General features: G+C 44.0%; 1 protein-coding gene across 2 annotated transcripts in view; it reads right to left on the bottom strand.

Moving 5' to 3' along the window:
- BEND4 (BEN domain containing 4) overlaps nucleotides 1-7,073 on the bottom strand; it is a 34,619-nt gene extending 27,546 nt beyond the window's left edge. For both annotated transcript variants that reach the window (XM_081237806.1, XM_081237807.1), the window contains exon 1: nucleotides 6,457-7,073. In XM_081237806.1, coding sequence (XP_081093932.1) covers nucleotides 6,457-6,946 — 490 coding nt within the window. In that variant the 5' untranslated portion in view covers nucleotides 6,947-7,073. The remainder of the gene's footprint in view (nucleotides 1-6,456) is intronic.
- Nucleotides 7,074-12,332: the final 5,259 nt, after the last annotated feature.

Raw genomic sequence — 12,332 nt, 5'->3', positions numbered from 1 at the left:
CAAATCTTTTAAATGGTATGTGCCGAGAGTGCCAGTTAGTTTCCACAAATGTATTCTAAAGCACATTAACTGTCAATCAGTGGAAAGCAAAAAGCAAACAGAAAACAATCAGTTCACTTCAAAAAGAAAGAAAGAAAAAATCCAATGTCGTGAAAATGTGATTTAATGTTGTCAGTCTAAGGGGCTTGAAAATTCACCCTAAATGTAAACGTCCCAAGAATATTGTCTTCTTTCTGGACCACCACCCAGAATGCGCTATTTATATCAATAAATACCCACAGAGAGAGAGAGAACTTTTTTAGGGCTTATATAGAGCTACCAGGGTACCTCTCATTTCCTCTCCCACCCTACGCGGAGTAATGGAAACAAACAAAATATTGTAGATTCTAGATGCCGATATCCGTTGTTTATGATAGAAATGTAGCTAGTCACTTGCTGTCTCTGGAAATGTTGACTAGCTGTATTTTTTTCTGAGAGAAAAAAAAAACCTTGAAAAGTGAAAAGTGGTGAGATGCCTGAGGGCTTCTATGGGGACAACAAACTAAATAGCTGTGATTAAGAAATTGATTTCTCTAGAAAACCCAGGATGATGACCAGTGAAACCAACCTTCAGAAACCTCCAGGTGGTTCTTCATCCTCTACTTTGTTTTTTCTTACTATTCTTCCTGAAGTAACTAAGATATCAGGGGAAGGGGGTACAAGTCTCCTATTTCACTTATTTAATAAGAATATACATAAAGCCCAGAGCATATAGGAAGCACCTCTCATATCTCCCAAATCTATAAAATGCTCCCATTCCTAAATCTCTCAGGAAAAATGACAAGTCAGAACACAGAGGCCAGTTCTTTTCAGTTCAGGAGAGATTTATAGACTGTATATTCCATGAGTGGACAGGGGTTTGAGGGCCAGCACAGAATCTCAAGAAATATTTACTGAATACATGTGGGGACTCTTATAAATAAATAGAGTATCTTAGTTTACAGCATTTGTACCCTTACCCTGAATCCCTCAAGTATTAGGCACAGGCCTATTTTTTACACGATTATTTTGAGTACTAAAGAAAGAACAAGATGCCAGGTACAGTTTTAGGCTAGAGCTGATTGATGGGCTGGAAACTTGGCTGAAGTAGCAGCCAAGATAAAGTCGGCTTGCTGCCTTGGAGAAAAAGGGATGTGGATATGGGAAGGATATTTCGCACACTGAACACTGGAAGTGATGATGACTCTGCCCCCAGCCAGGTGGAAAGGAATAATTGAGCTCATGATTTGAACCAAAACTTAATAGAGAAAGACTTCAAATAATTGAGTATTATATCTTACAATGACCAAAACTGAATAAACAAGAAAGTAAACAGTTGAACCATACAAGTGGGGAGGTTTAGGATGCTGCATTCTCATTTCTTTACTCCTGGCTTTTTGTTCTTTTATTAGTAAAATCAAAGGATGATATTGATTGGGGATTCTCAATTCTAGCACACTAGCAGTTTTCATTCATTTAATCCTATAATCCTATTCTAGATCTAAAGTTGTATTTACTGTTTGCATTTTAATCAGAATAGTCCCAATTGATTTACAGCCTATACACCTATAACATAACCTTGATGAAAGGAACAAAATATGAAAGGAAAGGCTAAAACAGAATTGCCTAGAAAGAACTGCTCGAATGTATTTGTCCAATGTCCTAAGGAGCTCAGTTGTTTTAATCATATTGATAAATCACGTTAGGGTATAGATTTTAAGGGAAAAAAAAAATCTGATGTAGAGACAAGCATGATTTGTTTTCTTAACTGAAGGATAAACTCGTAACATGCTGAGAAAAAAATCATTATGTAATACACTACATTATGAAGATAATGTATAAAGTGCACTCAGAATATCAGAGAATAGTTACAATCATAAAACTGTTCTTGCCTGCAGTTTTTTCAAATGCTTCATTCTGAATTTGTTCTCAGAACTGATATATGTAAAAATGCCAACTGTAGCCCTAAAGCTGAATTCTCTTCTTTTCACTCCCTTATATTTGAATAGTATTTTATGTCAATACACTGAAGAGTATGATGATAAATATTACTATTATACTTGGTGGGAAATGGCAAATCTTTACACTTAACACATATTGCAGCCAGCAATGCTTCAGCTTTCCATACAGAATATAATTAGAACACAAGTACTGTGTGATGTCCGTTATTGCTAAGAAATGGAGAAAAGTTCTGTTTTCATATGAACACGATTGAATGGCCAATGATCCACGATTCTTAACTGAGCAAAGTGTGAACATGTATTTTGAAATTTTTAAACTCTTCCCCCGCTAGGCACAGAATGTTCCAGTCAAGTGATGGCAAGGAAGTACAAAGTCAACAGTTTATAGAGAGGCTTTAAAACAACCTAGTTTATTCCTAACTTCTTTAAAAGTAAACACCGTAAAACGTTAATAAATCACAATCACAAAGCACTCTAAAATGACCACATCTCTCTAATTTATTTTGCTTTATTGTGCAATCTGTTGGGATCTAATATCATGTTGCAACTTGTGCCTAGTCTGATTCCAGAATCCGAACCCATGTTATTTTTGTAATTAAAAAATTCATTTCTAGAATTTCTTCAGATTTTAAGTGGTTTAATCCATCCTAAATCTGATAAGTGAAGAAGAGGGATGGGAACTCAGCAATGAAACACAGGCTCCCTACTTTAACATCCTTCTTTGTAAGTAAAGCCTTGAATGGAATTTGCCCATCACAGCAGATCCCCAAGAGTATTCTGTTTCTATGAAGGAGATCACAGTAGTCAAGATTAGTGGTAATCTTTTGATTTTAGCCCACAAAGGGTGAAATATATTAATATTAAAAATGCAGAAGCAGAAAAAAATTTTTTGTGACCTATACTACCATGTATCCATATATTACATCTATCAAAGGATTTGCAACTAGTTCAAAATAGATAATTTCCTTAAAACATTAATATAACTTCTTTTTATGAGAGGACTTCGTGGCATAGAAAATAGAAGTTAGAAAATGAAAGCATCTTTGGAAGCATCACCCTTGTCTTAAATCAATGAACTACTGTATGTCTTTCAAAAAAATGCCATCCAATTTTTTTTTCCTAATGGCAAATATCAACACAGCAAAACAGGATGCAATTTTTCTAAATAAATAAATCAATGATGTGTCAAAAATTAACAGATGAGTTAATATACTCAGTGCTATCAAAACCAGATGGTGCTTCCTAATATTCATCCTGCTCAGTCAATCCCTGAATATTTTCTGGACCATCGGTATATAAAATAGGATGCTGCTATTTGTGATGGCAAACAAAAGCAATCATGCCTGCCAAGCACATACTATAACAGGCAGCATTTCAGCTCTGCTAGACAGAAAGTAATTAGAATGCTTTTAATGTCCAAAAGAATGATGCTGATAGGCTGCCACAGATGTGTAGATTTATGAATATTTATATGGTGGTTTATAGCTGACACTTTTATCAGTTGAAGAAGATAAAATATCTGCCTGACTCAAAAGCTTGACAGTCAGGTTAATAAAATCTCATTAAAGAGAATGACCTATGCAATTATATAGGATTTATTGTAATTCATTTTTGATTGTACTCTGCTTAAAGATGCAATTTCCCATTTCCTGATGCCAAATTTAGGCTGCATATCAAGATCTATGTGGGTTTTAACTCTAAGCCTCCCACAGAGGAAAAATATGCTTTTAGAACCATGGCATATTACCGCTTTTAAGGAAAATTATACTCTTCAGGAGATTTTATAAGAATGTTGAAAAATCTATTTTAATCATGTATTTCTCCTCTCAATGGTTTATGGTCCTTAATGGCAAATAAGGTTCACTTCAACCCTTTCATCTTTTCACTGCATTTTCTCTGGACACTCAGTTATCTCTCTTCCATCCTTGACTCATTTCATCTCATCGACATTTTGACTGTTTTCAGTTTATGAGGTAGCCTGAGACCCTGCAGTACCACTGTTGTGAGGGTGCAACAAGCAAATCCACCCCTACCCCTACCCCACCCAGTGTGCTAGGATGACTGTCTGTACACACATGCTTATTGGTTCAAAGTGGAACCACTAGTTCCTCAAAGAGCCAATCAGCTCTTCAGGTGACTGTCCCTCTGATGGCCACTCACGTCACTGTGCCTGTTAAGAGATGGCTTTGTCCCCCAATGATTAATAGTATGACCACAATTCATGATGTCTAGTACTATGGTCTTTTTTTTTTTTGCCCCTGACCATTTTCCTCACTGCATGGCAGAAACCTACCATTCAATTCCCATCTTTCCAACAAGCACATGGCATCCTGTTCTTGGGGCTATCTAGCCTACCTCTCTATGACCTCTCTTAAAAAAAAAAAAAAAAAACAGCAGCAGCACTGAAAATAAAAGGAAATAAGAAACATAGGGAGTTGGAGGGACATCAAAAAGCCCCTTTCCACTCCTTTAAATTCAGTGATATGATTTCCACCTGGGGACAGAGACAAACTAAACAGGATGTTAGAAGAAACACTGAAAGAGGACATTCACAACAAGGTAAGAAGGAAACAACAACAAAAACTCCTTATGGATAAAAAGAGTGGGGAAACTGCCAGAGTAGAAGGCACCATGGAAAGGATAGCAAGTGACTGGTGCAGAAAAAAGAAATACAGGAAAAATAGTAGGGAAAAAGCAAGGTTAAAACTATGGATGAAAATGGAAATGAGAAGGGGCAGATTTATACTGTATTAATCAAAGTAAAAGAAAGACAGTCAGCAAAGACTGAAAGGAGAAAGCAGCATGAGATTAAAGACTGAACTGGGCAGATAAAGAGGGGGAAAACCCCAATGAACATGGTGGCACTGAGGCTGTGCAAAGGAGTAAGCGAAATATAGAATGTGGAAAAAGGACCCAAACTTCTGAACAATGTAAAGATAAAGGAAGATAAAGCAGAGCCGGGAAATAAACAAGGAGTGAACAACAAGTAGTATATAAGAAAACCAGACCCCAAGCCCAGAAAGCACACAAACCTCACTAAGAAGGGGGGAAAACAGAAGAAAAACGAGGAAAGTGAAACTAGGCTAGCCTCACAAGGAACATAAAGCACAACGGAATTAAAATACAGGAAATAAACCACACCTCACAAACAATAAGGATATCCACATAAAAACCTCGCCAACATCTCCCAGCCAGTGAGGGACGTGACAGAGCAAGTCTTCACTATAACCTGTAATTAGATTTTCTTTCTCAAAACCAATCTTTCTTGTGTCAAAATATTGACAAACAACAGAACATGAGCTTAGGCATCTATAACGCATTTCAAGACAATGCTCCTATTTTCATTAGGAAAAAAGGAAGCCGTGGATTCACTGATATGCAGGATTTGGGGGGCTCCAAAGTGCCGTAAAAGGCCTGAGCAGGAACTTTTCGTTCTGAGCGGCGGGATACACGGGGCTGCGCGTCCTCGGGTAGCAGAGAGCACACTTGGGCGCAGGCCCCAGGCTGTGACCTCTCCACCAGCCCGTCGCCCTTCCCGCCGCCGGGCTGGAGAGCCGGCTTTCCTCAGCAGTCGCGTACCTTGGGGTGGGTGCTCCCCGAAAGGCAGTCATTTCTGCGGGGCCCGGGACCCCGCGGTGCAGCAGCGCCCACCCGGCGGGGCCCAGAGCGCCCGGGGTTCTCGGGGCTGGGGGGAGGGGCGGGAGGTCTCCGTCCCTGAAGTCGCGGCCGCCGGGGCGAGCGCCAGTTCCACCCGCGTGGCGGCTGCAGAGGAGCCCCGCGTCCTGCACACACCGGCGGGGACTCTGGGGTGGCCGGGGGAAGGGGGGCAGGGAGAGGCAGAGACAGCGCGCGCTCGCCCGGAAAAAAGCAGGAAAGCAGCCCTAGGGCCAGCCGCGTGACCGCGACAGAGTGAGCGAGAAGAGGAGGACCAAAGGGCAAATGAGAAGGGAAGGAAGAACAAACGGAGGAGAGAGGCAGATAAAGGGAAGAAGCAGAAGGAGAAAGTGAAGCAGCGGAGGGGAAAGGGAGGGTGTCCCCGAGAACCGCCAGAGTAGCGCCCGCTTCTCCCCGCGCCACCGCCGCTGTCACCCCACGGTGTCCCGCCCCCACTCCCCGCCCGCGCCCCGCCCCCGCCCCGCCGATCGCCCCTGCCGCGCTCCCCAGGCACCGAGCGGGACGCGAGCGGCGGAGCCACCTGTTAAGAGGCGCGCGCTCCATCGGAAGCCCCGGACGCGGCGGCGGTGAACCTCCCTCCAGAAGTTGCTGCCGGCGCGTAGAGGCCTCGGGGGTGCGCTCGGACGTCCCGATGCTCCCTCAGCCGGCTCTGGGCGCCTCCCGCTCTCCCCTCCCACCCCCCCCCCCCCGCCGCTGGGCTCGGCGCGCGGGAGGCTCTCCTCGTTCCCCGGTTTCTCCTTCCCGGGTCCCACCCCTCCCCCAACCCGTGGCGGGACGGAAAGTTGCTCCCGAGAGTTGGTACCTGCGCTGAGCTCCAGGCTGGCGCCGTTGCCGCCCGCGCTGCTGCTGCCCGCGGCGGCTGCCGCCGGGCCCGAGCCGTACCTGACGACGGCGGCGAAAGATGAGGACGACGACGCGGCGGGGGCCGCGGGCGGCGGCGCTGGGGTCCTCAGGTGGCCCTGGGACGCGGCGGGAGTGCAGGACGGAGACGACGACGAGGCGGCGGCGGCGGCGGCCCGGCCGGGCCCGGGTGGGTAAGAGCTCTGCGCCTGGAACTGCTGCGGTGGCGGCGGCGGCGGCTCGCTGCTGCTGATGGAGACCGCGGCTTGCGGCGCGAAGGCCGGCGGGGGCGGCCGCACGTGCGGCAGCTCCACCAGGGTGGGTCGCTCGTAGCGCTTGGCCAGCGCCGGTCTCTTGCTGGGGAATGTCTTGAGGACGCTGTAGGGGCCGCGCTGCTTGTAGATTTTGGGGACGCTGGGCCCCTCTTCCGCCGGCTGCATCTCCTCCTCCATTCTGCGCCTCTGGGCAGGTCCCGGGTCGCACGCCCCCTCCGCGCCCGGCGCCGGGCTCCGAGGGTGCCTCTGCCGCCCGCCGAACGGCTCTGCCCGAGTGCGCGCGCGTGGAAGGGTGGCTGTCTGTGCCGTGGCCGCCGTCGCCGCCGCCACTGCCGCCTGTCGCGAAGGCTGGCATCGCCGAGCCCCTGCGCGGGGGGCTGCCGCCCGAGCGCTGATTGACAGGCTGCCTCACCAATGCCTGGAGGGAGAAAGGAGGTAAAGAACAAGTGTTTAGGGTTATATCTGCTAATGATAATGGGGGCGGGGGCGGGGCCTGGCGCCGCCGCTGCCGCCCGCGTGGTCGCCCAGCCCGGTGTGCGCCTCCGACGGAGAAGGGAAGGAATGAGCCGGGACCCGGAGGGCCCCCTGGTAACAGCGCGAGGTTCCGGCGGGGACGAGACTTCGGAGCCCCAGACTTGCACTTGAGGCTCCTGCTGCTGTGGGCGGGGTTCAGTTTTAGGAAAGAGCTCTTGGCGCCGCCTGCTTGACCCCGAACTCTCGGGGTTGCCCTGAGGGGCTGGTAGTAGTAGGGGCGGGGCGGTAGCTAGAGTGCGTGTGCGCCTTGGGAAGATATTACAACCCGTTCTTCTGCCGATGGGTAATTGCTCCCCTAGCCTTCTGAAAGGAACATCTTCAGAAGGTCTTGACCTAGGTCGCTGCTAGTTGTTTGCGCGCCCGGGGGTTTCTGCCTATACCCAGCCCTCCTGGCCTTCGAGCTTATGGTGTCCTAAGAGCGCACAAAGCCTCGGGCTTTCACGTTATTTCAGTTAGTTCCCTCCAAGGCCCCTGAGAGGGCGTAACAGAATCGGTGTCCCCATTCCACAGATGAGAAAACCGAGGCTCTTGGAGGAAATTACCCAAAGTCAGACACTCAAGAGTGTGTGGCTGAGTTGCACAGATGTACTCAGATATTCAAATTCACACTTCTTGTAGCACGTAGACTCTGTGCAATTGAGGGAAAAAAATATGACCTGATACCTCCTTTTGGGATGGTGATTAGATACTCTCAACAATGTCATTTGGTATATATATATTTGTAAGTGCTTGTAGCATCAAGATGGGCCGAAAGCTCTTGCTCCCTGCGTTGCCCAGGCAGCTCCTCACTGCACCTAGGGTCACACGGCCAGGGTTTCTGGAGGACACACAATTTCAGTAGTTGTTTGAATGAGGGAAGAGCCTCTGTGGTTTGGAGGAGGATCCCATGAGCTAGAGATGTCTTCAGATCTAGAGGACTGTCGTGGCTTCTCCCAGGCACTTTTGGGAGCAAATCACCCCTCCCCTAGGTCAGCTCCAATACCAGCATACTCCCTTCCCTGGTTTGCTTTTCAGCCTTCAATCTTCACTCTCGAGGTTAGAATTCTGGGTACATCTCCTCCTGGATGTGTGACCGTCATCTCTCCACTCTGAAGTTAGGTTCCTTTTCAGAGCTTTCCTTTTAGACTTGGGAAGGTGACCTATTTTCTTCTTCTGAGGGTTCAGGACCTTGGCCTCTCATTTGCCAGATCTCCCTTCCTTTGGAAGCCTTCTCTCTCTTTGCAGGATCAGCTTCTGTGTTCTCCACCCTAGATAGTCTCTCTCTCTGCAGCCTCCTCAGATCATGCTGTGGTTTCCCCCCCTCTCCATTTATTAGAGATGAAATAAATAATGCCATAAATAAAAGTATTTGGGAGTCCAGGAACTGTCAGCGCTGATTAGGGCATAGAGGACATTTTCTTTCTCATTATGCAAAAACATTTCATGGGGAAATAAAAGAGGTTTCATTGTAACTCATGCATGTCATATTTCAAGGAATTCAAGATATTAATCATATTTAACATTATTTGCAACGTTTCTCCCTGGCTTCTGAAAACTGCTAAATGAGGACACGTGGATCACTAAGAAAAAGGGAGACAAGCATGAGAGGGACAGTTAAGAAATAATGAAATGCTGGTGAGAGACAGGGAGAGAATGAGATGCCAGGGAGATGTTTCTTAGGCACATGGGTGAGAAATGGGGAAGCTTCTGAGACGTGAGACAGCTGAAATTGAATGATATACTGGAGGAAATAAATGATAACAAACCTCTCCACACTTTTCTTTCTATAAAGCAGTTCTGAATTTTGCATTGAAATGTTTCCCTCCCACTTTACTCCCAGATAATTTGTCAATAAGTCCTGGCTTTTGAAAAGAAATTGGGTGGTGGCAGTGTGTGTGTGTGTGGTGAGGGGGAAGGGGTTAGAGGGGAGAAATTCTTCAGTCCTTCTACTGAAGAAGTAATTTCCTATACCTGGGAGCTTTCTCTTCTGCTTATGTATTTTTAATTTGTATCATCCTCACCACTTATGCACCTTAAGAGACTAGGAACAATACTTCTGTTTTATATTTTACCAATGAAAAGGACCTGGCCATCCTGTATGTCAAAGATGGATGTTTCTATAAAACAGAATGGTAAAATTAGTGATTTGGCTAAAAAAAAAAAAGAGGTCCTAGAGGAAAAATATTAGAATTTTTAAAATGACCAGCTTTTAGATCCTTACGCTAGCAGTCACCTATGTCTGGGGCCATAGCAAAATGAAGTGCTTAATATTCACTCTTTAGAAAATAAAATGGGCATTTACTCCAAGTGTGGAATTGAACTCAATTTTAAAATTGTAACTGACCACTATACCCTGGCTGGGGTTGTACTTAGTTGAGTATTGTACATAAATGTAGTGTGTTGAAGTGTTTATAAAATCATTGGCGGCACTTTGTAAGCATCTTGCTGTAAATTATACTCCAAATTATCAGATGATATCTTCTCTTTAGGGTCTCATAGGGGCTGACAGGATCGTAATTACACCCGTGCTTTAAATCTTTTCAGGTATTTACTCTTATTTCAAAAAAAAAAAAAAAGATAGTGAACTTTTAAAAGCCAAGTGGCTATTTATGGACAGGGTGATTTTTTGATTGGCAGCATGTCAATTCCTTGAAGCCATCCAGAATATAGCTTTTAAATAATAAGTCAGCCATGGGAAATGCTTTTTATTGCACCAATTTCAATGATATTTAATGAGCTTCTGATTGACTGTTTGATCTCCCAATGTTTTGTGCTACTTTTAATTCATTTCGTATAATAGAAAGAAAAAGTAATTGGAATAAAATTTTGTGACAAGATAATGACCTTCCACTTTGAAATTAAATGTCTGATTAGCTTCAACATTTTAATGCTGAGATGATATTGCAGCAGGAACAGGGGTGTGCATACTATCATTCGGTGGAAAATGACTGAGGAATACTCCTTTGCTTTTTCCATTTGCATAGCAGAAAGGGCATGGTGGCCACAGAATCATAAGCTCATAGTCCTAGAAAGGACCAACATGGTCTTTTATTCTTGTGACTGAGCATATGCCCATGGCTTTTCTATGACCCTGTCAAGTGGTTGTACAAACCATGCTTAAATGCCTCCAGTGGTGGGAACTTCACTACTTCTGCGAGCATCATTCACCCAGGGATTTCTTCAACAAATATATATTGAGTGCCTACTATGTTTGCTAGGGACCTTTCTAAGCACTGAGGATATAGCAGAGCCAAATTTCAAGATTCTACATTATAGAATTGGGGTGGGAAGATAAATAAACTATAGCTAACTGAACAGTATTAATATATTTATATAATAAATATATTGGGAGATTGGGATTGACATATACACACTACTATATATAAAATAGGTAACTAATAAGGACCTACTGTATAGCACAGGGAATTCTACTTATTACTCTGTAATGGCCTATATGGGAAAAGAATCTAAAAAAAGAGCGGATATATGTATATGTATAACTAATTCACTTTGCTGTACACCTGAAACTAACACAACATTGTAAATGAACTATACTCCCATGAACATTAAAAATAAAAAAAATTATAAAATATATAATAAATATATTATGCTTATATATGTTATAATATTTAAAATGTGTTAAATAATATATAACACATAATAACACTGTTATTATTATATCAGATAGAAATAATTATGATTAAAAAAATAGGATGGGTATGTTACTTTTGAGAGAGTGCTTGAGAAGATCTCTCTGAGGGTGGAACAACTGAGTTTACAGTTTGCTCTGAAAAAGAGCCATCCATGAGAAGAGCAGTCCAGGCTGAGGGACAACGGGTGTACGAGCCATAAGGCGGGAACAGACTTGATGTTCTCAGGGAGCTGAAAGAAGGGCCAGTAGTTGGAGTGTCCTGGCAAGGGGCAGAGTGAGGAGATGAGGCCTGAGAGGCAGGCTGGGTCCTGGCTGGGCAGGGCCTTGTCCATCTGGGGAAACGTTTGGGATTCATTCTAAATGCAGTGGGAAGCTAGGAAGCAGTTAAGCTGGGGAGTGACATCACCAGATTTATGTTCTTGAGAGAGAGTTTTCAGAAAAGGTAAAATCACGACTCCCATACATAAAAATGAACAGATGTTAAAGATTTTATTTAACTTGCTCAATGCCCTCGTATTCAAAGGACAATTTGATGTGGAATAAAGGAAGGTTGAATTGAATGTGTAAGTGGTTTTTTCGTGTGTAAGCTGGTTTTCCCATGAGGAATGTGGGTGAGGGCTGCAAGGGAACCTCTACCAGGCAGGACGGTTTGCACATCTCTCAGTTATCTAAACTTTCAAAGTTGTAAAAATAGTTCAAAGACAATGGAAGAGTAGAATCAGGTAACTGGGGACAGTGTGCTGTATGTAGACAATGCAGTTTTCCGATGAAACACAATTTCTTTACTACAGCGCTTTAAAAAATAAAACATTTTAATTTTGACATAATTACAGATTCTAAACTTATTATTTTGACATAATTACAGACTCACAGGAAGTTGCAAAGATAGTGCAGAGAGGTGCCAGGTACGCTTCATCCATTTCCCCCAATGGGTACATTTTATGTACCTTTAGTTATGTAAGTGGAATAATGCAATGCATGATCTTTTGAGAGTTTCCACCTACTTTAGTGCCCTTGAGATCCATCCACATTGTTTTATCAATAGCTTGAAACTTTTCATTGCTGAGTGGTATTCTACAGTGGTTATCCCACAGGTTGTTTAACCATTCACCTGTTGTAGGATATTTTGGTTGCTTTCAGTTTGGGACTATTGCAAATAAAGCTGCTCTGAATAATCAGGTACAGGTTTTTGTGTGGATGTAAGTTTTATTTCTCTGGGAGTAAATGTCCAGGAGTGGATTGCTGGTCTTTCTACAATATTTTTAAAGGTTCATTCTGCTCTGTGGACAATGGACTGTAGAGGGTCAGGCTGGCAGCTGGGTAGCTATTTATTTTCTAAACAGTGACTGAGTAAACTTTTCAAAATATAATCATGTTTCTCCACCGCCCTCCATTATC

The sequence above is a fragment of the Mesoplodon bidens genome, assembly GCF_964165515.1.
Source record: "Mesoplodon bidens genome assembly, chromosome: 1".
In the NCBI taxonomy this organism is placed as follows: Eukaryota; Metazoa; Chordata; class Mammalia; order Artiodactyla; family Ziphiidae; genus Mesoplodon; species Mesoplodon bidens.
This window is presented reverse-complemented; position numbering and strand designations above follow the sequence as displayed.